Source organism: Aulostomus chinensis, chromosome 16 (genome assembly GCF_037954235.1).
Source record: "Aulostomus chinensis isolate RoL2024-O1b breed Wild chromosome 16, RoL_Achi_v1.0, whole genome shotgun sequence".
Taxonomy (NCBI): Eukaryota; Metazoa; Chordata; class Actinopteri; order Syngnathiformes; family Aulostomidae; genus Aulostomus; species Aulostomus chinensis.
In genome coordinates this window covers 26,613,931-26,641,505 of record NC_141335.1, presented here as the reverse complement: position 1 = coordinate 26,641,505, position 27,575 = coordinate 26,613,931, and the positions used below count along the sequence as shown (strand labels likewise).

General features: G+C 46.5%; 1 protein-coding gene across 1 annotated transcript in view; it reads right to left on the bottom strand.

The window, feature by feature from the left end:
- The window catches only part of LOC147248015 (uncharacterized), a 97,891-nt gene that overhangs the window by 3,910 nt on the left and 66,406 nt on the right, over nt 1-27,575 (bottom strand). Inside the window, 28 exon segments of the mRNA XM_086181252.1 lie at nt 685-762; nt 3,580-3,717; nt 4,411-4,477; nt 5,308-5,451; nt 6,733-6,777; nt 8,315-8,350; nt 8,713-8,775; nt 8,873-8,917; nt 9,786-9,830; nt 11,410-11,463; nt 12,484-12,510; nt 13,632-13,676; nt 13,791-13,841; nt 15,630-15,674; nt 16,328-16,381; nt 16,528-16,581; nt 17,655-17,708; nt 18,917-18,970; nt 19,109-19,210; nt 21,280-21,321; nt 21,857-21,910; nt 22,380-22,424; nt 22,568-22,603; nt 22,872-22,949; nt 23,417-23,458; nt 25,004-25,075; nt 26,534-26,587; nt 27,061-27,114. Coding sequence (XP_086037378.1) covers nt 685-762; nt 3,580-3,717; nt 4,411-4,477; nt 5,308-5,451; nt 6,733-6,777; nt 8,315-8,350; nt 8,713-8,775; nt 8,873-8,917; nt 9,786-9,830; nt 11,410-11,463; nt 12,484-12,510; nt 13,632-13,676; nt 13,791-13,841; nt 15,630-15,674; nt 16,328-16,381; nt 16,528-16,581; nt 17,655-17,708; nt 18,917-18,970; nt 19,109-19,210; nt 21,280-21,321; nt 21,857-21,910; nt 22,380-22,424; nt 22,568-22,603; nt 22,872-22,949; nt 23,417-23,458; nt 25,004-25,075; nt 26,534-26,587; nt 27,061-27,114 — 1,678 coding nt within the window.

Here is a 27,575-nt window from a genome sequence, read left to right as displayed (position 1 = left end):
CCTCACTCTGCTGTCAGATGAGGTCTCCAGCTCCTCCTGAGGGAAGGTCTGGCTCTGCAGCTGATAACGGCTCCGGGTTCAGCAGCTCTCACTGAGACGCCGCTGCTCCATGAGGAGCACACACTTCATTCACCAGCTTTTTCTGCTGATAACAGCCGCTGCTGGGAACTATGTGAATGACGGTGATGACGATGATGGCGAGGCTCGAACGCCACAACACAGTTTAAGGGGCAGTGCCTGGTGGAGGATGCTGAAACAGTCGGAGGGAAGGCGGAGTCTGTCAGAGACGGCGGTTTCTCCTGTCTTGCACATGGAGGCAACAGCGCGTCCTATTTTGATATAAATGACCGTCCCTCAGGTTGCGGCCCTCCTAAACTGGTACCATCAGACGCACCACCAGCAGGTTCATGTCTCTGTGTTTCACACTCCACGGCTTTGAGTCTGGTGACATTCCACGTGATGGGCAGGGGACACGTTCGCCGGTCAGCTGGCTACTTCCTGTCGGCCCTCTGCTGACTTGAGCACCACCTCCATAACGTTCTCTGACCAAATGGGTCGAACTCTGACAGTGAAACGAGTCCTTTTGTGTGACACTGAAAACAATCATCCAGCGTCCAGCAGCCTGAACCGATCCAGCACCAGTAGATAAACGCGGACTAGAATGGCCTCGTGACGCGATCTTACCAGGTGGCCCCTCTGGTCCTGGATCTCCTGGTAGCCCCAGACCAAACTGGCCTCGCTCTCCTTTCTGACCCCTGTATCCTGAGGACAGACACAAGACTCACTCTGAACAAACACCCGAAAAGACAAAGACAGCCGTCGTATGAAAGGAAAGATTGCAGTTAGTAAAATTCGAGCAAACACCACGACGGGTTAAAATCCAAGGACTGTCAAGGTGAGGAGCACCTGCAACCTTCCCATCTGTCCAGGGACTCACACAAATGGGCTTCTTGATGATTTAAATAACATCAATGGAAAAAACAATGTCAATCAGCTGATCTCGGCTCATTCGGGGGGTGGGGGTGCTCGTGAAGCTGGTGTGCAGAGAGGCTACTCTGGATTCCCACGTTCAATCCCAAACCTTGAATAATAAAAGGCAAACTGACGTCCTGTCAAAATAAAAATCATCAAACAAGCCATCTGTGCGTTCGTGTTCAAAGAGGCGTGCAGGCGTCACGGGCTTGTCGAGCGTTCTGTCAACAACAGAGCCACCAGCACACCACTTTGAAGATTCCCAAACGGAGCAAAGAGGCTTTTTTCAGTCGGCGGTCAGGTAAAAGGGTCAGTAGAGGGATGCCGGTGAAAACACGAGCTCTGTTCATTCTGGGGGAACAAACGGATGCATTGACAACTAATTCGACGAAGATGCTCTTCAAAAGATGTCATTCTGTTTTGAGCACAGACAGAAAATAAAGACAAAGGCACAAGAACAGATTTTTGGCCACTGAAAGGAAACTAGATTCTTTCATGATAAATCATTTTCTCTGTTTCTTAAAAATATGGAAAAACAAGCACATGCTCAGTCTGTCAGAGTCCAAAGACAAACAGGCACAAATCTCCAAGCCGTTCTCACTCCGTGCAAAGCTGGCAAATCTCTACAGTTTGAAAACAGCAGCATACCAAGTGAGAACGGGAAAAATATTCCCCCATGAGGCTCTTAAATTAATGGAGTCGGGACCAGCGGATCCATGGAGTGCATCCGAAACACTGAAGGAAGCCTTGCACTGGCTGGCCTGAAGGGGGAAACGCTTCAACGCTTCCATGTCAAAGAAAATCTCAGAAAAAAACCTCTTATGAGTCTGAAAGAGAGAGAGGGGCGATCCACACGCTGCCGCCATGAGACATCTTTCAACCGTCTCAAAGGAGGAGGAGGAGCAGGAGGAACCTTTGGCAAAAGTGGCACACATGGGCAACAAATTTGGGCGGCGTGTTGGATTGGGGCTCTAAAGACCTTTGTGTGTTTGACATCAACTCAAAAACAACTGACGGACGAAACACGTGAGTGGCAGAACCCTGCAGCCACAGAGGCTTTTCGTGCTTGGCTGGACTGAAGTGGCACCTGGTGTGTGCCATGTTAACAGCATTAATAGCAACGTCTGTTTATTCGAGTTGAGCCTCACAAAAGAAAGGAACATTATTCTCGGAGCAGCTGCTCCGTCAATTAGGGGAGAGATTTCCTGATGTACACAACACAAAGACTCTGAAACACAGTTTGATCAAATAAGAGACACTTTGATTCAGTCAGTATTCAGAAATATAAGAGAACAATGATGTACAAAATCAAAACTGATTTACAACAACAAAATGAACTTAAACAAAAGTCTTATACTGGTACGTACTTGACCTCAAACGTAAAAGAGGAACATGAGAAATGAACAAACAAAACAAGAGAGAAAGAGGCGCTGCCGCCGTCCTCCTGGGTTCCTCTGACAGCCGGAGACTTTCACCCGCGTGAACGCCAACCAGAGGAAACCCCAAAAATCTGTGAATTTAACAACGGGGCTATTTTTCTCCATAAACAATTCCTTTTGGCATATTGGAGAAGAAGTCAAATTGGATATTCCAGAGGAGAGCAGTCTCCAGCAGAGGATGACGAGAAATAATGAGGAAATATTACCCCAAAACGCTCTCCCCAGCTGAGTGGAGGGAGGCGCAAGTCACGAATTAAGAAGTTGCTGAATTTTAGATTTATCAAGGGAAATAACTTTCCTTTTTATTGTCAATAACTATTCATTGCTTAGCTGCATTAACAATAGCCTATAAAACTCTTTGAAACAATAAAAAAATTAAACAAGCGAACAAAATCTGGGACATGTGTAATGCAGATGGCATTAACACGCAGCGCGGGTGTTCAGAGTTGCCTGCACGGGCTGGTTAGACTTGAGCGCCGCGTCTACTAAGGCTGTGGGTTGCATGGTCTTGGATGATGTGAGGTAGCTTGAAGGGGAAGGTCACTGCAGCGCTGCTTTGATCTGCACCAACCAGTAACACACTCCTCCTCCCGGTTCAGATAGTTCTGCTGCAGACACCACACAGTTCTAGGCAGGTCTGAGGCAAAAGCCCGACCTGCACACCAGACGAGCAGCCAGACACCGGCATCAGCTCCACCTCCCTGACTCTACTGCGGCTCTCTCCAGTCCACACCATTTACACTTTTTCTTATTCACAGCCAATTCTTCGTTTGTCTTCATATTTCACCGCGAGCCGTTGTGCACCACACTCCCGGCCTTTCCTCTGCTTCCCGCCCCTCAGTCTGCATTGATATACGGGTCTAAGCAAGAGAGAAACACCCATGAATCCCTCCAGAACACAGCCAGCCCCACCACCCAGTACCGCTGCTGCATCGCAGCGCTCTACATGAAGCTAAACATCTCAAACTGGTCAAAGTCCTTCAGCTATGCAAGAGTGAGACAACAGAGTGTTTGCTCCGTGAGGCCTTCGGACCTTCTGCAGTGGTCGCTTACACCAGGCAGCTAAGGGTTAATGAAGTTCACCACAACTCTGAATGTTTCTAATTCAAATATGAAGAGAGGTGGTGGTAACTGGTAGCGGCTGGTGGTTGGCAGCCTGAGCACATACCTTGAGGACCCGGAGGTCCAGGCTCTCCCGGGGGGCCTGGTAATCCATCCTTGCCGGGGGGCCCTGGGGGTCCTTGGACTTGTGCTGCCAAGATGGCTGCAGGTGTTTTCTGCGGCATGGCATGACTTGGTAGCTTCTCTACGAGGTGAGAAAAGGAGAATAAAAGCAGAGTAGAAGTAAAATGTACTTTCAGATGCACAGACGAAACAGGTCAATGTCAAGATCACAACCTCGTGATGTGGTGCTATGACATCACCATACATGGTAGCGCCACAGGAACAGCGTAAATATGGATCAGTGTTTGTAGTCGACGCACAAATTCCCTGATTCCTCAACAGTACGTGACGGCGGGGTGACCGGATGAGTGGTGGTCCCGCATCACGAGACGTGTGTTTGAGCGGCGTTTATGACCCATGACACCAGCGAGTCTGATCCACCGTGACCACCGGCCGTAGATCTCAGATCATTTATTCCAGAGATTGAGTTTGTCAGTTTGACATCATCAGAATGACTTTGATGAGCGAAGGGAGTATCCACACACGGATGCTCAACTACGCGACCTGACGTTGCATCTCAGCTGAAGGGAATCACTTGTTTCGGTTTGTGATGCTAAACTGCTCACCTGGCGCAGGAAGTGTGCCACGCCACTCATGAGGCTTCCACCATCTGTTTGAATAGTTTTGTGTCTTTTTATTGTGTCACACTTCTTATTAAACGCATCCAAGAACACAGCATGCTGGTCTGTTCCGTGGAGGATGAGTCCAAGCGCGCAGTGACCACATCAATATTTGGGGGGAGGTTCATATATAAATAGATTTGGAAGTCTCTTACCTTCAAAGATCCTCGTTACTTCTGTTCTGATAAACATTTTGAGTTCTTGAATGAAGTCGGGATCAACCTGTGAGAAGTCGGACCCAGTTAACAGCATCTCGTCCCCTCCGACGTGAAGTGGATTATCACAGCAGAGAACGTCAAGTGGACTTGTTACCTCAGTGAGTGTAAACAGTTCCTGCCAACTTTCCATGTCAACACAATGAGATTACAATCCCACCGTGTATTATGCTGTAATACAGTTTAAACCAGGCTAGAAATAAACTGGATGGGGGGTTGAGTGCGATATTATGACCTTGAAGAGATGTTGGGTTTCTGCTGTATTGTTCATGTGAGCCTCGGTACCTCGGAGGCCCAGTGTAGCTCGCCACGCCAGCGCTGGATGCTTCTAACTGTGTGTACATTGACCGCGAGCCAAATATAAAACAATGTATGCTCTGCTCCTCGCAGGATTTGAACATCAGAACAGACAGAACACTGTGTGTCAGCAGGGACACATTCCAACAGCTTTCCAAGGCTGCAGCTCCAATAAGGATGGCAAACAGTAGTAGCCTTGGACCTTAAAGCTTTGCTGTGTTTCATCTTGGATGTTATGTAACTGCGTAGTGTAAAATGTCTGTGACACACAGAGCGGTTTTCTAGCGCTCTGCAGAGCTTCAGGCACACCTACATATCTCCGTCTCCCCTCTTCCTCCCTGACCTTCTGCTATGCCTGGATGGGCAGGAGTGGGAAGACAGCGGCCCACCTCCCTTGCCTTGTTTGATGCTTCATGCGAGTGGCTGCAACGTTTCCATACAGAAAGCTCAACTAGTTACACAAGTGCTGAGAGGAGGTAGGCTGGTTAACGCTTGTATCATCAACATTTGCTGGCTGGCATCTGATCACTAACAACGTACCAGGAGGTTTACGCCACCCAACTGTCCTGGAGGGCCCGGATCACCTTTTTGGCCAGGTGGTCCACTCAGCCCAGTAGTGCCAGCATCTCCTGTGCGACCCCTCTCACCCTGGACACCTCTTTCTCCAGGAATCCCAGGGTCACCCTGCAGCATGACAGCCAAACAAGATCTATGCAATGAACTGATGACCATACGAAAATGACACTTCCTCCAAAAGGTTTTGCCTGATGATGGCTAACAACAGTGATGGCTAACAACAGTGATGGCTAACAACAGTGATGGCTAACAACAGTCATAGCTAACAATAGTGATGGCTAACAACAGTGATAGCTAACTACAGTCATAGCTAACAATAGTGATGGCTAACAACAGTCATAGCTAACAATAGTGATGGCTAACAACAGTGATAGCTAACAACAGTGATAGCTAACTACAGTCATAGCTAACAATAGTGATGGCTAACAACAGTCATAGCTAACAATAGTGATGGCTAACAACAGTGATAGCTAACAACAGTGATAGCTAACAACAGTGATGGCTAACAACAGTGATGGCTAACAATAGTGATAGCTAACAACAGTGATGGCTAACAATAGTGATGGCTAACAACAGCGATAGCTACCAACAGCGATAGCTAACAACAGTGATGGCTAACAACAGTGATAGCTAACAACAGTGATAGCTAACAACAGTGATGGCTAACAACAGTGATGGCTAACAACAGCAAAACTCTTCAAAAACAGCAGGAACACACGTGAACAAGCTAGCCTCGAGCTTGAGGCCTACATTGTAGTTAGGGTTCATTTGTTTAATCCAAGTGTTTGTGGATTACTGAGCATAAGGCTGGATAAAGACAACCTGGATATACCGGATGACAGTCTTTAGTTTGTAAAAATGTTTTTGGACAGTCAAGCTGCTGTTAGCCATCAGTCTTCATTAGCTCCAAGCTAACTATACCTGGCTGGCTCTTCCTGCAATCTGGAGTTGCAGAGAAGTGATGCAGGAGTGAAAAACATTTTAGTGAGCTCAAGACTCCTATTGGTGAGGACTTGAAAGCTTATTGCTTTAACTTCTTATTTTACTGAATTAGGTGTAAAACAGCTAAGTTCAATCTTCTGCCTGGTGTTAAAAGCATCAACTACACACTCGTCATGTTCACAGCGACCTGTATGTCTCAGTGAGTCCGGTCTGTCACATGTCCTGAGGTTCCGCTGCCAACTAGGAAGCTAAAAGCCTCATTTTACATTCTCTATTACCTGCAAACACAATTGGAACATGACTTTATCTGGCGCTTCGGTGCTCGTGGGCTTGAGTAACAGATGTGAGCAGTTGGTAAAGACTTTCATGACTATTCATCAGAACCTTTTTGTACATTGTATTGTGAGTCAGTAAACACTTTTGTTTTTAGGGAAACAGGAATCTTACTCGTTCTCCTTTGGATCCTCTGTCCCCTGGTCTACCTGTAGCTCCCTTTGAAAACAAGAGCAGAGAAAAATGCCTGATCTCTTTGTTCTTACCGGAAAGGGAACATCAGAACAGATGGAAATGATTCCAACCCTGAAGATAGTCAAGCACTTTTCACCAAACCACACACCAAGTATTGAAGCTCACAAGGAAGCAGGAGAACAAAATACTGCTTTCATACGTCTGCATATGTGCAGCTACAGTTTTTGCTGTTTGAATGAAGAGGCCATTTTTGGGGGGGAAACACACCAACTGCCCACCATCCCACTGTGTGCTAAGCTAACTAGCGGTCAGCTTGTTTCGGTGGGTCTCAGGAAAGGAGGAGGGAAGGAGAGAAGAGGTGGTGAGAGAGGACTGGAAATAAGAATATTCCCCAAAAGTTGGCATGTTGCCATGGGGATCATATTTGTGCTAAAGTTTGAAGACGTTTCTATTGACAAGAACTGTGAGCTGTTTACGAATAACTTGACTTTGAGAATTGTACATTTTCCAGGTGCATTGATTGCTTCTGGCCCAGCTCAGGTGTAGTGCCTGTATAATACCCTCCTATAGTGTTCACCTTCTACAATGTCACAGCTGCTCTGCATCACTCCTGTTTGTTGCTTCCCACAAGCGCTCTTGACTGCACAGACGAACCGGGAGAGAAAAACCCGTCTCCAGCTTCATGTCATAACATCTCATGTTGTCCAATCCCTCCCTGTTGCTCCTCATTGGGTTTTTTTTCCCTGCACTCACAGCAACACCCCAGGGAGCGTCTTTGTATCAATTTCCTGCTGGATTACAGGAACCATGCAAAAGACAATCTGCCATGATGTGGTTTTAAAGCAGGTTTCTTTTTGTGCTGCCATTCTCCCCTGCCTGCTTTAATCTGCTGTACCCTGTATTCCCCAATGCCTGATGGGAGGCTTAAATCCATCATCTTCCCCTCTGAAATGTGCTTCCCTGAGCATTACCTTTCACCACAAAGCAGTGAACAAGGAGTCCTGTTGGGGACAGAGCCGCCTGCTAGATGGCACTGTTTCCCCACCATAGAGTCTCCCAGCAGGGTGGGAGGACTGTAGCAAGGCCCTTTGCTATGCTGAGATTTTACTGGAAGAATATTAACTGACAATAAGACAAAAACAATAAACTGTCACAGCTGCAATTAGGCAGGTTGGTGACAAATCAAAGAGGAGAAAAACACCCATTTAAGGCTTTAGATTATATGATGTGTTCTGCATGCCTACTCTTTGTGATGATTTAGGAAATTATCTTTAATATGCATGATTAGTGACCAAAAGCAGAGTTTGCTGCAGCATTTATTTCAGATTTTAATTGTATGATTAGTTTAAAAGGACCAGAAGTCAACAAAGCCTTAAACCTGTAGCGTTCGATTTAGTTTTTATCATTAAAATGTCAAATATGCAAATTGGTTTAATGCACTCAGGTGGCTGTAGCCTGTGAGGAGGCGGTGTGATAAAAATCTGCTGTGCCATCTCTCTGCAGCTGGCCGGATGTAAAGCACCGTCTACGAGGGGATGAGCAAAGCGTGGCCACAACTCACCTTGAATCCAGGAGTTCCATCTTTTCCAGGTCTGCCCTGCTCCAGCAGTGCAACACAAACAAAGACATTTTGTATCAGCTCCTTCGATTGGATCAGCACTGTTGCACTCCTGGTAATCTCTGCAGTTAATGAGATATCTCAACCAAGGGATAATGACCCTGAATGCTGGGCGAACACAGTTCCATTGTGTGCTTACAGAGAAAATTACAGAAACTCTCTTTGATGGCAAAGAGAATTGTAATCATCTACAACTGATAGCTAACATACACATTGCTGTCCATATTGTCTTGAGTTCTTTTTCCCACATAAAACACCAGAAACAGCTTCTCTCAGAATGGAGGACATCATAGCACAGTGGAGGTGATTATAAAGAAGAGGAGTGACATGCAGATTCTTACAGCAACACCTTGGGGTCCCTCCGGCCCCGGGAACCCTGTCTCTCCGAGCGGCCCCCTCTCACCCTGTCAGACATTAGAGACAGCCAACATGTCAGTCGCCAGTTATAAAGGAATGACGCCTGGATTGACAGCTCAAAGAGAGCTAGAGGCTGTGGCTCACCGGCTCTCCTGGGATCCCCGGCTCTCCACGAGCACCGGGCTTCCCCTGTCAATCACAGGTAAAGGAGAGAGGAGTCAGTGTGTGACAGGTTCTCACTGCTGTCATGTCTGCAGCACCTATGCAGCCCTGCGTTTATTATATACCTGCAATCGCTGCAGGGAGAACCACGACAGAACCAGCACAGATGATGGATCGGTGAGGACGACGGCCAGGTTCCATATCGTGTACTAACATCCTGCCTCATACCTACTGCAAAAATTTTGTCTCACCTGAATTCACTTCTCCTGCTCCAGCTGCCTTGGACACAACACGCAAGAGCTACCATGACCTGCATGACTGAGAACATTCTCCCACATGGTGGTCGCTGAAGAAGCACGTATGTCTTCAGCTGCTAAATCAACACAGTCATGTGATATATCACATGACCGCCATGCTTGGTGGTGCTGGTGCCATGATGTCTGTTAAAACTGCACAGCTGCACCACCCAAACCGTTACGATAGAACGTGGATGAGGATTTGAAATCCCTCGCTCAACCATGTCGCATTCTCACTTCCTCTGCTCTTAACTCCAGATCAAATACGTGACGGTTCATCTGCTGCGGTGCTTGGTTCCAGGGTTCTATGTACAAATCTGATGAAATCTTGTTGAAGACAAAGCATGGGAACAATACAATGAATGAATGAAAAAGTGTGACTTTTGTAAGAACGTCTTTTTTTAGATAGTAAACAGGAAATTAGCAAAAGTCAAACTGCCAGGCTTGGAGTGAGCCAGAGGCTGTTGCTTCTCTGCAGATATTTCTGAGGTGTTACATGTGGAGACTAAATCAGCCTCTCTATGCTCTTCACTCCGTTTGGTCTGATACCGCGTCAGCATGTGAGCCTCAGAGCTGGTATCGAAAAGAGAGAAACTTACTGGAGGTCCTGGAACTCCAGGTGGGCCAGGCAAACCAATATCCCCCTGAAGGAAAGATCGCAGACAAGTTAGACAGATGACAGAGGCAATACTCGCACAACAGACACACACACGCACACACACACACACACACACACACACACACACACACACACACACACACACACACGCACAAGTAGAGATCAGAGACCAAATATAACGATCTTGTCACATGACCACCAGGCGAGTGACTCAGATGGAGGGAGTTATGTGCAGGAATCTTTTCATGACATGAACAGGAGTTTACCTCCAGTCACTAGTAAAAACGACTGCGTTATCAAGGCAAAATCATTTTCCCAGGAGAAGAACTTGTGATGTTCAGCTGGAACTCACGCCAACTAAAGATTGTACTTCTGTAGTACCTGTACGCCTGCTGGACTACTCCCCCTTCATAATCATACTGGCCTGTCCGTCATGTTGTCACCAAAGCCAGCAAAGTGACAGATCCAAGCACTGAGTTACCATAGCAACAGCATCAGCAACATTGCTGTGGCCTTGTAAGGCTGTGAGCCCAGTGCATTCTGGTTGATGTAGTTTTGTTTTGTTTTGTTTTTTAACTAATGGAGCTCAAGAGAATTCACCTCATTTGGCATGACAACAAGGGAGGGGCCATCTTTGCCTGCTTAGTCATTGCCCCTCTGGTGGGACAGCTGGACTGATACAGATCAATAAGGTGGAGGAACAGAATGGAACTGACGGACCAGATGACATTTATGCAGTCAGTAGCTAGTAGGAGGGAGTGAAGCTCCCCTGTCTCCTGCTCCCACTTAGACTGGATTTAAATGCAGTAACTTCACTTTACAGCTGTTTCACGTCTCAGTCTGTCACTGCGTGACTGCGTGGGTGCGCCGCAGTGTTTTTATCGTGGCTCATTAACGAACTGCGGGGCAGTAGCACCCTTCTGAAGCTGCCATTCTGTGCTGATAAAAGCATTTTTTGAAACTATTAAAACAGTTCTTTTGTCTATTTGTTTATATTCACTTTTAAAACAAACTACTAGCAATCAGGTCTTAGCCCTGAATCAAAGCCTGTGCTAGTTTGCATCATACTCAGTTAACCAAGTATAGTTTAGTTGACTGGGCGGAGCGTTTTAGTCTTTTTCAGCAAACTATTTAGCTCTGACGGGAAGTTTCATGGTTTTAACTGCTAAAAACTTCTCAGTTTCATTGTGTTGAGCCTAAATGTGTCTCTTCAGGGGTGTTTTGGCAACTGATTTTGATTTTGATTGATTCTTTTGAAAGTTTCTTTAAGTCCCATTCTAGTTTAATGTTAATTGTATTCTTGTTATGGGCAAAATCTCTAGGAGTTTTATTCTGTTGTTCATTTGGTTGTGGTTCATTTTAGTCTGCACAATTATAGAAGGGTAACTAACAAACATTTGCATTTAGATACATAGGAAGTTGGACGTGACATCACGGCCAAAGACGGAAGAAACAGTTGTCACCGTGGGTGAAATGGGTTCCACTCTAACACTGGAAAACATTTTCACGCGACATGTTAACTATTCTGGAATGGAGTAGAGAACAAGAAAAACCCTTTCACTGTCACCAGCTTAAATCACAGCTGACGAGATGCTTCTTCTTACCTTGGCGCCAGGCAGCCCTTCAAGCCCGGGCAAACCCATGGCCCCTGGTTCCCCCTACGAGAAAACAAAACCCACCAGCTGTTGTGTCAGGACCTAACAGATGCTGCTGTTCTTGATCAGTCTAGACTGGCAAGCAGAAACCATTAAGCATTCACATTCAAATAGAGATCAAGCCAAGATGTCACCCGTCCGTCCTCCTGACAGTCGGTCGGGTATTAATATGAGCCTTCATGTGTCAATACGAAGAAAATCCTACGAGGACAATACTTCAACGCCGGCATGTTATATTACAGGATCTACAGTGGGTGCTGTCACATCTTGCAGGCTATAGATGGCACATAAAAAGAGCCTCATTTGACAATCACAATCAGAGCTCCACTAAAAATAGAGCCTCAGTCCTAGCGATGAGCCAGCGATGGCCCCCGTCCAGCTCAAGCTGCCATGAGGAAGTGCCATGACAGCGAACAGAGGGGCTACTGGTGCTGACATAGACGGATCGTGCAGGTAATCGTCACACATGTAGATTGTCATGAATAAGCGAGTGCAGCTACGAGGAGAGCGGGCCAGCCGGAGGATCAGCTGTGAGACGGATTGAGGCAATTCCAGCACAGCTCGGGAGCTGCTCGCACAATCTATTAGAATGTCAAATTAACATCCTGGTGAAAAATCACTGTGCAACAAAACAATAAAAAATACAATTGGCCCCACGAGAGTAAAGAATTCAAGTGGTTGGCAGGAAGTGTCGAGTTGTGGATTGTTTTCATGCGCCAGTGGGGGGGGGGGGGGGGGGGGGGGTGCAGAGAGGATTCATGGGTTCCCACCGGCGAGACAATACGGTACAACAATTTCATATTTGTAGGAGACATGATCATTTTTTTGCTGCATGTTGGTGTTCCACAGAGAGTGCATGTGCTCAGGCTTCGGGGTGTATTGACTTGTTGTAGACAATCTCACAGACAATGATAGAAATAAAACGTCGACTCTGACTGCTGTCTGTTTTTTGGGGCAGAAAAATACCAAAAAACAACCCATTTTTTACTAAAATGTATTCAAGAGTGAAAAGCTTCAACTCACTGTGAGTCCTTCATCTCCTTTGGGGCCCTTAAAAGAAAAGCAGGACAGATTATTCCCATTAATGTGACAACTGCTGCTGTAAAGACCATAAATATGCTCAGAAACGACATGCGGCTGCTGTCTGTTGTCCTCATTAAAATTCATGTGTTCATTACTGCTTGTATTTTGTCACTAATTCCAGTCTGTAAATCATCGTGTTCCATGCACCCGTGACCTTCAGGAGCAACATTTTAAAATGATCAAGATCATAAAATGCAGCCCGTTTGTCACGTGTGTGTTGAGACTTGTGGGGAAGAACCTCTGCAGCCTCCACACTGATTCAAGCAGACAAACCAAAAGTAGGGATGATGGATTATTTGGCTTCCCCGTCCCATGACAACTCTGATGAAGAGAATCTCTTATTGATTGCTCCACAGCAGCCCCGCGCAGGGAGGCTCATCCTCCAGAACCAGCTCTAGTTCATTATTGTGGATGAATCCTTTCAGGGTTGAGCTGCTTACCTGCGCCCAGGAGGTCATGTAATCACAGGCCTATCTTGAAAATTCGTAGAGGGATTTTGATGAAATTTGGTGGAGATACGCCAATGTTAAAGGCACAAGGTGAGCTTCCGTCAATGTTTTTGACTCCATGTGAAATGGCTGGAAGAAGAATGTTGCGTTGACCGCTGCACTACCTGGGGCTCCAATGGGATTTATGATGCAAAATGCAAAAATTAGCCACAGCAAGATGTCTAACCAGAGGAAACGCCTGGCAACCTGGACACTGATGAGGCTGAGTGTGTCCCTGCTTGCTAATGGTAGCAACACACAAACAGAAACGGAGAAGCTTGGACTTGTTTCTACAAATGAAATGAATGTTTGCTCCTAAAGAGAAAGTAAAGTGACATAAAAGGAGAACCATTTGGTCCTGGCGCAGAATTCCAAATACTGGTACTGGTACCACTGGAAATGAGAATACTGTGCACGTCTTCACCTTCACCAGCCAACCAGCAGATCTCCATCGTCAACAGCAGAGAGCTGCTCGGGTTCTTTGTGATGCAGCTCTCTAAGGTTCTGCAGCTCAGACACTATCAACATGCTGGTGTGCAACTGTTTCTCCACACAACACTTTAAAGGTTTTGCTTCAGGCATAACAATGATTGTGCTTACCGGAGCACCAGGAGCTCCAGGGGGTCCTAAAATAGCTCCACCACTCTGAGAAGACATAAAAAAGACCAAAACTTTATATTTTACAATATAGGTCAAACATATGAAGCACAAGCAGGACTATTTCCCACTCTTATGAGTGAAGTCAGAGCAGGTCTTTACCTGCAGCTTGTACAGGCTGCTCATCCCGTTGCCCTCCACGTAGGGAACACCCTGCAACACCAGCAACAGTCAATCAGACACCTTTCCTCTCGCCTCGCTGAGTCGGAGGCTTCCTGAGTCTTTACAGAAAACGCTGCAGTAGGTCTGTGGCAGATATTCGCTGTTAAGCTCTTAAAAGCTACAAAAGACAGATCAATAGCTCATTTGGTGATTACACAAGGAGAGAGGGAGAGAGAGAGGGAGAGACAAAGACAGAGAGGGAGAGACAAAGACAGAGAGGGAGAGAGACAGAGAGAGGAAGAAAGGAGTGAAATGAATGGGAAAAAGGGACCTTTTAATTCTTTAGCTGGTTGTGCAACTCAGAAATACAACAGATCACACAGATTAAAAGGTACTACTAATGTTGGTGTGCAGTATTCATACATAAACTAATGTTTATAGTCTTTAGACGCTGGAGGGAAGCTATTGCAGATGTAGTGGGAGTCCAGACTCTCATTTAGAAGCAAGCGGATGCCTGTGCCCTTTTCAGGCCACTGAGCCGTCCCCTGTCCTCCCAGACTGCAGTTTATGAGACCAGGGTGTGGGGGTGGGGGGGATGGGGGGGGGCAGGTTCAAGGGGACGCCTGATGAATTATAGATTTGCCTTTGGAAGTGCTTACTCACTGGCCTTTTAAAAGCAGCAGACATGATTCAATGCCAGCGAGCAGGTCGCTACAATTTCATCACATTTGTACTTGTTTGTCACTTATTCAACGTGTGTTACACTAAATACCGTGAGAGTGAGTGAAGTACAAGTACCTGATGGTCACTGCTGTGGGAGGAGATGTCAAGCCAATCTTTTACCTCTGGCTTTTAATGCATCATGGGAATAGAGGAGCGCTGGATAGCATTAATAAAAGCTACAGGGTTGCATTACCAGAGCAGAGGGTGAGCAGAGTAGACGACTCACCCTCTGACCTCAAGAAAATGAGAAGACCAGAACCTGGAAAATCCCTTTGTGCAACAAAACAACAACAAAAAATAACAACAGAGAGAATTTAGGAGTGATGAGATGAATCCCTTCTCACGTGAACTGTCTCACCAAGGAGTTCACGAGCTCACGGGGCTCATTGCCACTGCCGGGTTAATCAGTGGTTGACCCTAGATGGCGCTGGAGTGTGTCAATTCAATTCCAAGAACTTTATTTATCTGTTAGGAACTTCATCTGTGCAGAGCAGCACTGCGAGTACAGTTCATGTATGTGACGCAGCAACGCAATGCAACATACGACACACACGCCACATACCAGCAATCAACAGTGGTAACAAAGTACAGAACAGAAAAAAAGAAAAAAGTTGAGACAGTAAAGAGAGGGAGACGATTACCTCCCGTTAGCCTCAGCGAACCTACAACTTTACATTAATGGTTAACAGGGCGGCGTGGCTCAGAGGAAGTGTTGCCATCTCACAACCGAAGGGTTGCTGGTTCGATCCCCACTTCCCCTGGTGACCATGTCCAAGTGTCCCTGAGAAAGACACTGAACCCCTAACTGCTCCTGATGAGCAGGTTGCCGCCTTGCGTGGGAGCTCCACCAACAGAGCGCAAACGAGTTGATTTGATTCACCACGTGACACCTTAACAGACGGGAAGACGGCCAGGACGCCTGCCTCCACTGGCAGGAATGTGGCTCTTAACATTTCAAATCTTATCAGATCAGGAGTCATTTGGCAGGGTTGTGTGGCGGTCGCCATATTTCATCCACTGGTTTTACTGCTGTAACAGTAACAATGGAGCAGCCTGCAGCTGATGATGCCATGTTCTACGCACTACAGCTCTATGAAAGGAGAGGAGAGAACTTACCGGAGGTCCTGGGAGCCCTGGCTGGCCTGCTGGTCCTTCATTCCCCTGACAAAGACAAACCAGCAGGACACTTAACAATAGTCTGGTAGCAGAAGCTTGACTCCTTGAGAGATCTGGTTTACTTCTCTTGTTATTCATTTGTCACTTAAATCCATCTTATCATCGAACCCTCCTGGCGTTCCAGGGTTAGCAGTTTACAGAACCTGATGATGTCACACTGAAGTTGACTTAGGACCCCAAACATTGAAGGTGTTATCATTTCACTCTTCTTGGTCGCAATTTTAGTGTGAATTCCAGAGTTTGATCAGCCGATCAGTTCGTCTGGAAGTCAGAGTGAACGTTTGTACCAAACTTGCAGAAATGACCTGCAGCACGACTGAGACACGAAGAAGACAGACGGACCAGAAACACGCCGCCGTTTGTTGCCTTTGCAGGCATGAAAATAGGAAATGGTGAGATTTCAAGCACTGGTGGAAGAAAATCCACTGCAACATCATGTCAAAATGTGTCGGCGGGACTGGAATTATTTGGTTTAACATTTTATCAATCAAGCTTGAAAAAAGACTCTACATGTAACGAAATGATACTTCAATAAACCATTGATTTACTCACAGATTGAGTCATGGAATTCATCTGCACTGGTCTGACCACACACAGACATCATATACATGTAATCTGATCCAAGTAAAAGATCTTACTTTATCTCCTTTAGCTCCTGGTGGGCCCAACGGACCGGGTCGACCCATGGGCCCCTGCAAACACAACACAAGACCCCACTGTAATTTGAACATTCACCTAAAAATGAGCTTCTCATACATCATCATAAAACCTGCCTACAATAACAAAAAAGGTACTGATATGGAAAGATATCAGATAGCACTCATCACACGGCTCTTACCGGCGCCCCTGTGCGACCGGTCACACCAGGTAGTCCCGGTACTCCTGACGACCCCTGGAGGACACAGACATCACCATGTTCAAGGCAAACTTTCTCCAATGTCAGAATATTCATATTCGCCTCGACTCATTCAGAAACATGACACACAAGGAAAACTGGAGTAGAACGGTGCAGTCACCTCTTCCTGTTTGTTAAGAATTAAACCAGTGATGAAGAATCTCACCTGCTCGCCCTCACGCCTCCATATTTGCCTCCTAATCATCAGTTTGGTGAACTGAGCAACATTTTGGTGATAAAAAAACCAAAAACCAAAACCTGCAATAGTTACTCAGTCTGAGAGGCTCTTAAAGCGCCTGTAGGTTTGTGTGTTCGTCGTCAAGTCAGACACACACACACACACACACACACACACACACCTATCTATCTATATACAGTGTATATATACAGTATGTATGTATGTCTCTCTCTCTCTCTCTCTCTCTCTATATATATATACACACACACACATATACACAAGTTTATATGAGAGAGATTTTCATAATAAGTCTGGAACATCTATAATCCGGTGCATAGTAAAAGTGTGTCAGTCACTGTTTCCTGTCACATGTTTTTCTGAACTTCCTCCACAGACCAACTGAATATCAGAGCACAGAGAAGCGAGCGGAGAGAATCATCCCCACTGTCAGTTTCAACATTTATTGAAACACGGAGTGACAAAAGTCTTCCGGGGCTCCCCCCCGTTTGTGTCTGTTGGAGGTGTTTGCTCTCTAATTGTTTCTGTTTTTTCTTCTTGGAGACAGTTAATTCGCCTCGCCACAGGAGTTACATGTAACGAACTGGTCACTGTCATCAGTGTCGACATGTCATCTTGATGATCGAAAAAGTTTTCCAGGAATCCATCAGCAACAAAAGCCACGATTCACTTCAATCCAAAATATAAGAGATGCTGTGCTCTTTGTTGGATTGTCAGTAACCAAAACGATGAAACATATTCATGGCAGGAAGTACGTGAGGTACTTGCAGTAGTGAACTAGTACTAGCAGGTACACACGACAACTGACATCCTAATGTGCCAGTGACATCTGGGTGGAGATAACGCCGCCTTCATTGGTTTAGATTCTACTCACCTCATCACCCTTATCTCCAGCAGGACCTGGGAAGCCTCTCTCTCCCTTTACTCCCTGCAGGAGGATGAAAAATGAAGGAGAGGAAAGAGCTTTTCATCAGATATAAAGAGGCCTAAAACTGAAACAGCTGATGCATGTAAACTTCAAAATGCCTTGATCCCTCTTCTTGCACGCGGCTTGGAATTGTTTCACCGTGGTAGCTCAACCTCTGCAGCAACTGAATGTGAGCTGGAGAAGTGCTGCTGCTTCCACATCATCCAATGCTACCTATGAAAATCATTTACCACAAAAACACATTTCTGTTGTGCAGCTGCAGACACGATCAGGTGACAGGTGCAGCGGCCGGAGATCAGCTAATGAGAACCAGACCAGCGAGAACTGATATCACTACAGCCACAGTCCAGTGTTTTTCAGCCTGGGTGTTTAGGATGAAATGATGATGCATCATATCTCAAGCAAACAGATGGATGGAAGGACCGAGCGATCCGGGCCGTTTCCAGGATACAGCTGGTTGTGCTTCTCTGGACGTGTCATGGATTAATTTCCATCAAAGTTCTGAGTTAAAGACCTTTTTAGCTTCCAGAAATCATCTTGATCATGCTCCACTTTTGGCAGCTAAGACAGAGATCCAGGGAGAGATTTTGGTGGTACCTTGTTCACACGCTGCCCATGCAGCCTCCTCGGCGCCAGCATGATGGCCCCCTGACTGGTAACTCCAGCAACTGACTGTTACTGAAAGAACCCTTTAACTTTCATGTCTAGTCTCTGTGCCGCTGTTCGAATGGCGTTACTGATACAAAGCATTAATTCTTTCATTGTTGACCTTGGAGGTGCATGAGAACTTGAACGTGATGGCGTCCACTCAGGTCGGTGATACCATGATGTCCCTTCTGCTATCAGGGTTCTCTATGCTGCTGATGGTCACAACCCAACAGGCCAAGCAACGTACAATGCGAACCATTACATGGATCGTCAAGTTACTATTCATTCATCGTCTTAAGGTGCTTGAATGACGGCCCTGCTGTGTCACGGCGACCTGCGCGCTCGCTGCCTTGCGCTGATCAGGTGCCACTGACAGAGCATCTGTGCGTTCCACTGATTGTGGTCGTCTTAGTTTTTTTTTTTTTTTTGTCTCTTATGTGACTGTAGAACTGCAATTGAATTTCCCTACAGGGTGAAGAAAGTTGTTTGAACTGAAATGAGCACTTTCCAAACATGAAAGTCTATCTACTCACTCATTCTGAGACAATGTCCTTGCCTACCTTTGGACCTTCCTTCCCAGGGTTACCTGTAGGACCTCGAATACCTGGATCCCCCTGTTCAGGACGGATAACACACGTCAGTATGAGTGTGAGAACCAGCACGTACATACATGGAACACACAGTAACACGGGCCATGACATCTGTTTCATACATGTGTCTGCTCCAGATTTGGCGACAACGCCAGTCAGTACCTTTTCTCCCACCAAGCCTTCTACTCCTGGCTCTCCAGGGGATCCCTTGTCTCCCTTCTGCCCTGGCAGCCCTGGGACTCTCTGGCACACACTGCAGGCATTCTGCCAGGCAGGAAGTAAAGGGAGTGACACAGATAAGATTCCATCAGGAGCTGCAGCGCTGCATTTCGCCCTTTGTTATGTCACATCCCCTGGGTGGAGGACAAGCCCCCGACTGACACAAAGTGTTCTCTAAATGTCTGTAAAGCAGAAATAAAGTGAACCCACCAACAGTCTCTCATCTAGGTGAGTGGTGAACTTTGTCAAACTCATTGACTGTGACATTTAGGTGAGAATCTTAAATATCAGCGTTCCTGATCCAGTCGCAGAGGAACTGCAGCTTCCTGAGAAAACTGGCACACTGCTCCGCCAAAAAGTCTCAATATAAAATCGAAACAAACCTGTCATCTTTCCTTGTCATCTAATCATTTTCCCTGAGACTGAGGAAATATAATTTAATTCATGAATAAAAAGGAAACAAAAATGCCAGAGTAATTACAGCGCCGCTGAGCTACTAAGTGTCAGAGAGGAAATAAGACAGGAAGAGTCACTGATGTCAGTCTGTCACTTCATGCACGTAACAACAAGGTGACAGCGTTTTGGTTCATATAGAAAAGGCATCAGGAATATGTGATGATTTTACAAGAATGTTCCCTAAAAGACAGATAACAACCACATAAGGAGGCTTGATGTGTTTCTGCTTCCTAAAGCTCAAATATTATTGTTTCAAGAACATTAGTGCAAATTATTTTGTCCAAAATGTCACCAGGTGTTGAGAGTTTGTCCAATTTAGCTGCTTTTCCAGGTGAATGTCAAGTGAATTTCAGAAATGTGAATTACAGCTGTTTCCATCAGTAGTTTGGAGTTAACACACCAGGTTCATATTTCTGTCAGAAGACGGAGGTATAGGCAATGTTAGGCATGCTGTAACAGTGGAGAAGAAGAGGGCGCAGAGCCCAGAAACACACGTTGATCTTGTGGCCGCCTATAAGCATCAACAAGAGACAAACAGGGGGAGCTTGAGGACTGGTCTCCAGTTGGACTGTTCTTTGTTGTTGCTGCTGCCTGCTGATGACAGCCATGCTTGGGAAAATCTCTGGAGATGATGTAACAGGAGTCACAGACCAGAGCTCAGTCAAATTAAGAGTTTCCATCTACCTTTTGCACATTTGCTATTTCTGGAAAAGCCCAAAGAGGTTCTGGATTAGGATTTACGAACTCTGGATAACTGGGTTAATTGACAAGACGGGAAATTAACTATGGCGGCCCGGTGGAGCAGTGGTCCTCACTGTGGCCCCCAGCAAGAAGGTTGTGGGTGGAGCCCCGGCTGCAGCACGGGGTCTTTCTGGGTGAGTCTCCATGTTCTCCCTGTTCCTGCTGGGTTCTCTCTGGTACTCCAGCTTCCTCCACAGTCCAAAGACATCAAGAGGGACCAGGTTAATCCAGACTCTAAATTGACCGTAGGCGTGGCTGGGAGAGCCAATGGTTGTCTGTCTCTATGTGTTGGCCCTGCCATGGACTGGTGACCTGTCCAGGGGGAAGGCTGCTGGGATAGGCTCCACCCCCACCACCCTCAACAGGAGGAGAGGGAGAAGATGGAGGGATGGAGGGATGATGGATGGATGGATGGATGATGGATGGACGATGATGGAGGGATGGATGGATGATGATGGAGGGATGGATGGATGGATGATGATGATGATGGAGCGATGAATGGATGATGATGGAGGGATGGATGGATGGTGGAAGGATGTTAATTGGCTCAAAACAAGTCAGAAGTGGGAGGAGGGACTTGATTATTGAGGACTCCATTCACACAGCGATAAGAACTCCGGTTTGCAGTGTTAAAGTCTAACTTTGGTGTTCCGTTCCGATGCCAATCTTCATGAAAGGAGGTTGTCATGTAGCTTGAATGTGCTGGACGAGAGGAGCAGGAGTGATAGGGGATGAGTCTGTTCTCTCAGACAACCTGATGGAGGCACCCGAGGGCTTTGACTTGCTCTCTGTATGAACAGAAGCCCTCCATGAGGGCAGTGAGGACCCCCTCACTGTTGGCGTTTGTTCAATAATAACTGACAACTTCCTGGATGTTATTGTCTCTGATTATGATCATTAACTAGGAGGATAAATACCTTCATTAAAGTACCCATGTCTCCGACAATCGGCAGGGCAGTCTGTGAAAATAAGACAGAAACACATTCATATTTATTCTGATGGTGCAACATCAGAGTAAAAAAACCATCTGATTTATGGAAAAGGATTTTATCCCAAATGTTTCTAGCACATCTCAGCAGCGTCAGTGTTTTCCTTTCTGCCTTCTATCTGCTGCTTTGTTGCTAGAAGACAGACTCTTCTCATCTCTAGGATATCGGAGCTCTCTGCGGTTGAGAGAGGAGTCTTTTGAATTGCAGCCCATACATTCTTCAATATCAACTGGACTGTAAATATGTGTCATGGATCTTTACAACACACATGCAAAAGGCTTTGATGGCAGCACAGCAGCTCACAACTATCAAGGCTGTTGCTGCCTTGAAAGGCATGAAGAACCAAGAGATATGAAACCGTGTGCCGTCAGCATTGCTGCCAACAAGTCCAGCCTTCCCCACAAGTTCTGGTGGTTAGTCAACAGTCAGACGAGCTGCTAATTATCCCCAAACTCCAGCTGCAGTCTGAGCCGCCACGTTGTACATCTGACATCCTCTTACTTACTGGTTCACCTGGAGGTCCAGCAGGGCCTGGAGGGCCCGGTCGGCCAGTGGGGCCCTTAAACAGAGACATAGGGAAGTCAACAGTGCGCCAGGAGCAATGACTGAATACACACCGTCTCTGCTGCAGGCATTTGAGTCTGTGAAAGTGATACATGCAGTGCTGGAGGTACTCAGATTACTTTTTTGTTGTAGAAACATAAAAAGTAAGTTTTGTCGTTCAAGTCATCGGTAACATTGGAGTAGAAAATCCTTGTTGCCTTCACACCGTTCCTGTCTCTCACCAACGCGACCGGGTGGTCCCTGCACCACGCGGGTCAGCGCACACGTGCAGACGGACCACACGGACTTTATTATTATTATATATATATATTATATATTATTTTAAACTTGTGGGAGAAATGAAGAAGAAGAAGAAGAAGAAGTTGATGTCTGCAGGAGTTACTTAAAAAAGTAACTTTACCCAACACTGGGTACCCAACCCATGTTCATCCATTTGACCCGCAGATGTGAGGGATCTAACTCACCTCCCTCCCTGGAGCTCCGGGGGGGCCTGATAAACCACGAGGGCCCTGAAAAATACATAAAACTCTTGATCAGTGTTGTTGATCCCCTGACAAGCTGCAAAGGTAATGAGACGAGGGCCTCAGCATCCATGGAAACAAACATGGACTTGTTTGTTGTTGATTATGGATTTCGGCAACTTTCCACACACCTCCATTCCCGGCTTTCCCGGAGGTCCCACGGGGCCCTGAGAACACATGAGGCATCCCGTTAACCCAGGATCCAATAAAGGAATTTTATTAGACAGCTTTTGACAACAATCCCGCATTGCAAAAATGAAATCAAACCTGTGAGCCAACGCAGCTCAGCTCCTAACCCACCGCCTCACCGTGGTCAGTGGCACTTTCTCCTCAGAGTGAACGTGTTGAACACCGATGGCGTTATTCAAAGAGGCGATCTGCCTTTCAGTGCTAAACATCGGACTCACACTTCAGCCACGAGGGCGTCATACTCACAGGCATGCCTGTGATACTCTCGCCTGGTTCGCCTTTTTCACCGTGGTCTCCGGGCAGCCCTGGGACACCTCGCTCACCCTGACAGAAGGAGGAGGGGTCAGTGGGGGGTTTCAGACGCGGTGGATCCACAGCTCACAGAGAGCTGCTGCACCACATGATCATTAAGAATTTAGAGTCTGCCGGAACTCGTTTTTCCCTTCATGTTTCACTGTTCGTAGCTTCAAGGTACGAAGCACAGTTGTAGTCAAGGCTGGTGTTGCTCATTACCGCTCTCGTTTGAACACACGCATGTGCTGCCATACACAATCACCCACAAGGATGTTATTACGTTCAGTGGCACTGATAACTGGAGCAGCATTACTCAGTCATTTTCCAAATATTGAAGAAAGTTTAGCTGTAAATCCTTGAGGACTGAACTTGAGTTTGAAATGTTCTGCACCTGCTCTGCACCTCTACCATTGAACTGTTTTTTTTGCATCGTTACTACAAATATCTCCAACTTATCTGCAGAAGTTAAGATAGTTGGGATGGTGCTGTGCTTGTACCTTGGGCCCGCGAGAGCCTCTGGAGAGGAGCAGCCCATCACCCTGCAAAACAACAGGAAGAAACAGTCAGAGCAGGCACATAGTGCACCTTCATCAGCGATTCACTTTGAGAGTGGAGGTGCAGCCCCAGAAATGTTCTCTGTTCTAGCGCAGGAGTTTTAACAGGAATATTGAATCTATGAGCTGCACTCAGTGCAAACAGCCCTGTGAGCTCAAAAGAACATTTTTAATAGTTTCTGTGTACCGAGGTGGACTTGAACATTGCTACACCACAGAGAAAAACCTGACAGGATGTGAAGCTACAGTAAGCATTATTTACTATACAGTTCAGATGAGACATTGATTTCTGTGGTCAGCATCCATTAGCGTTACAAGTCCTACACTGCACCGTGTAAATTAGCTGCACAGCAGCTTTAGGGAGAAATCTATCCATGCAGCCCATCATAAAACTGAAGGAAGTTTAGGAAGTGCAGAGCGCATTTGATCCTATTTTCTTCCTGACTAAAGGTCCCATTAGACATTATTCATGGCATTCTAGTGAACACAAACTTTTTATTTCAGAGTGTGATTGCTAATCCATGCAGATACTAAAGGTAAAATATATCAAAGGGTAAACTCCTCATTGTTGGTTTAAAGGCAAAATCAATAAACTGGCAAAGCGACTTAAAGAGGTCGACTCATTTCAGACACTCAGACAACGAACGCTCTCCTGCTCACTGGCCCACATGACAAAGAACATAGAGGGTCTAAAATCTGCTTTCCTTTGATGCCTCGAAACAAGACTGACATTAGACAAAGACTCCGGGTCTCTGCATGCCACACACACACACACACACACACACACACACACACACACACACACACACACACACACGGGCACACACACACACACACACACACACACACGCACACACACGTATGCACACACTAACATGCACAAGGGCACACACGTGCGCGCACACACACACAGGTCAAACACATAGTAAATAAGGAGGTTTTAACTCTTAAACCTGAATTCATTCCTTCCCTTCTTGCTCTGCTCAGCTTCTCCTGACGCCTCGCCCTTTATATTCAGTGTCCACACGCAAACAACTGCGATCATTACAAACTACAGAGCATGACTGAGGTGTGGCGTGCGTGCGTGCGTGCGTACGTGTGTGCGTACGTGTGTGTGTGTGTGCCACAGAGCAGGGCCCACTCCTTGGCTGAACATAAGCCACCATTGATGACGCTCTAATGAACATTTCTGTATGCACAGCCACGTCCATAAAAGAGAGCGCTTCAGCGGCTATAATCTCTAAAATGGTGGTATCGATGATTACCCAGGCTGGGGTTATCCAATGTTGGATTACTTTATGGCACTGCAGCGCCACAATGTCATGGCAGCTCTGCAGCTGGAGGAGCTCCTTCCCTTTACCACGTCTGCAGCTGCTCCAGCTGTGTGCAGATGGTAGAGGAGCGTCTGTTCAAATCCCTGCCTTTGACTGACTAGTAGTAGTAGGTGTGTGTGTGTGTGTGTGTGTGTGTGTGTGTGTGTGTGTGTGTGAGCATGAGAGCCAACAAGGGGGGCTGAAAATGTGTACGCACCATATATCCACCTCCAGGTTCTCCAGGCTCCCCCTTAGGTCCTGGAGGCCCCATCACTCCACCTGAGTCCCCCTGTAGAAACAGTATCCATATTTACCACTTTAACTTTTCAGGTCAATAGTGACAAGTAACATGACTTTATGACTGCACAGGTCCTTACAAGGCCCTAAAACACCCGCATGAGCTGAGAGGGTGAAATGACGCGTGCACTAACAAGTCCGTGTGTACGGAGCTCTGGAGGGGACACGGAGAGGTTAGAAAGATTGAGAGCTGAAAATAAATAAATAAAAACATTGCAAGAGCTCACCAAGGTTTTCATGTCGTGTGCAGTGCTTTAAAAAACTGGCTGAAAACCCTGCACGTTACAGGATCCTGTAACTTTGGTAGATTTAACTCAATATTTTCAGGATCTTGCAGGATCCCAGAGAAGCACATAATAATAATAATAATGATAATATTAATAATTATAATAATAATAATGATGTTTTTCAACCATAGATTTTTTCCTGTCCAGGCCTCCGTAGGCTCCCACTCATCTGACTGTGTTAATGAACTGCAATTGATCTCATTATAACCGGGAGCCGATGTGTCATTGGTGTACAGAAACACCCCACATTCCTGGAGTATATAAGAGCAGCAGACTGAAGCCTAACAAGATTCAGACTGAAGAGGAGAAGACAAAGAAGGTTGAGGGCAAAACAACAAAACTGGTCTTCTGCCGGTCCAGCTGAGCTGAGGTGACCCGGGTCACAGCAAACCCAGCTGACGTGGTAATGCAGTGATACGAGCCGCTGCTGGGATTCACTGGCGTGTCTGTCACGTTTGTTGCTGTGCATTCACATTTATGCTCATGTATTTAAATCACTCACAGTCGTTGAGCCTCATTCATGAAACATTCTGATGCACATGGAACAAACCGCCAAAGTGAATCAGAACGTTCCATGTGTGAGGACCAAAACTCCTGGGTTTGTTTCCCTCCTCCAATACAGGAAATCCATGTTGTTACAAACAGTTTGACTGGAAAATCAGACGATAATGTTCATACAAATAAGTGGTGCGGAGTGGTTTCCCACACGGATCTGTGGCTGACTGTTTTGCTATGAGCGTTGACTTCCGACTGGATCAGAGTTGAGGCTGGGGGTGACGGGTCAGAAGGTTCTGACTTCAAACTGCTGCAGGAGCTTTCAGAACTTCAGTCTTTACTCCAGTGGGTGAGGGAGTCGATGTAAAGCTTCATTTATTTTGACAGGTGACACCCCATCAAACATGCATGTCAACCGCACACTTTTCCACTTTGTTGCTCTTGTACTCGCAATGAGTCCAACTGCAAGAAGACATTTGTGTACAAATATCAGAGGAGTCGGAGGCTTCAAAGGTGGGAGCACAAAGCTACACCATGATTGAAGATGGCACGGCGGACGGCAAGCAAGGTGAGTAATCAGTAAGGTGTCTGCTGTGTTCAACCTGTGATAAAACATCATAGCGCCACATTTCTCTTCGAGGTGAGAACTTGATTTGAAGTTTTCCTACCTTTTCTCCTTTCGGGCCATCTCTCCCAGGCACCCCCGGCTCCCCCGGCTCGCCCTGTAAACAGTGGTGAAAGGAGACATATCTATCATCAGGCCTTCATCTCCTCACACACATTCATCTCCTCCTCCTCTCTGCTTCAGCGTGCTGCCGTGTTTCAACATCATTTCCCTTAGCCAGGATTTATGAAACGTCTCTTTTCCCTCCCTGCCTTTGAATAAAGGCAGATGCTCATTATGGAGGCAGGTGTGGGGAACAGATTGAACCTCTGCTACCATTCCTGGCATAAAACACTTCGATCTGCCTCTTCGCTCTAATTAATTCTTGAATTTGATTACTGATGGTCTGTGTAAGGATTCTGGACTTCCTCTCTGACATCATCCCTGTCTCTGCTTGTTCTAGCTTATCTCATCATCTCTCTCCCTCACTCATGCAGGCTGACTCAGAGAGCACAGGGTATGGCAAGGTGCAAGATACGGCAGCGAGAGAAAGGAAGGTGTGACATGAAGTGCTAATGCTACTAAACTCACTGGCTCGCCTGAGAGTCCTGGGAGTCCGGTAGGTCCAGGCAGGCCTTGCTTGCCCTGGTAAAACACAAAGAAAGCCAAAAGTTGACCCTGCTGAGTGACTTGCAGTGCAGCCATTTCCTCAGAGAGCAGTGTGGTTCAACTGCTGCTGCCGTTTTGATCACCAGTTAGCAGGAGCAGGTTTGCATGTTAGCTCTGATGAAAGCTTACATCCCAGTCAGGCTGTTTTCCTCGGGAGTTCTTTATACGTATCGTATATCCGACTCATTAGTGTCTTTGTATACCCAGAAGAACTCCACGTATTACCATGGAAACAGAGCTTTTAGCATCAGTGTCCTGATGATCTTCATATATGTGCAAGTGCTGTTGTTCATTCTTTAACAAGTGTGTTTACAGTGAAAGCAGAGTTGACCATCATGGAAACCTCGTCCGGCAGCCCGGTGGAGCAGTGGTCCTCACTGTGGCCCCCCATCAAGAAGGTTGTGGGTGGAGCCCCGGCTGCAGCACGGGGTCTTTCT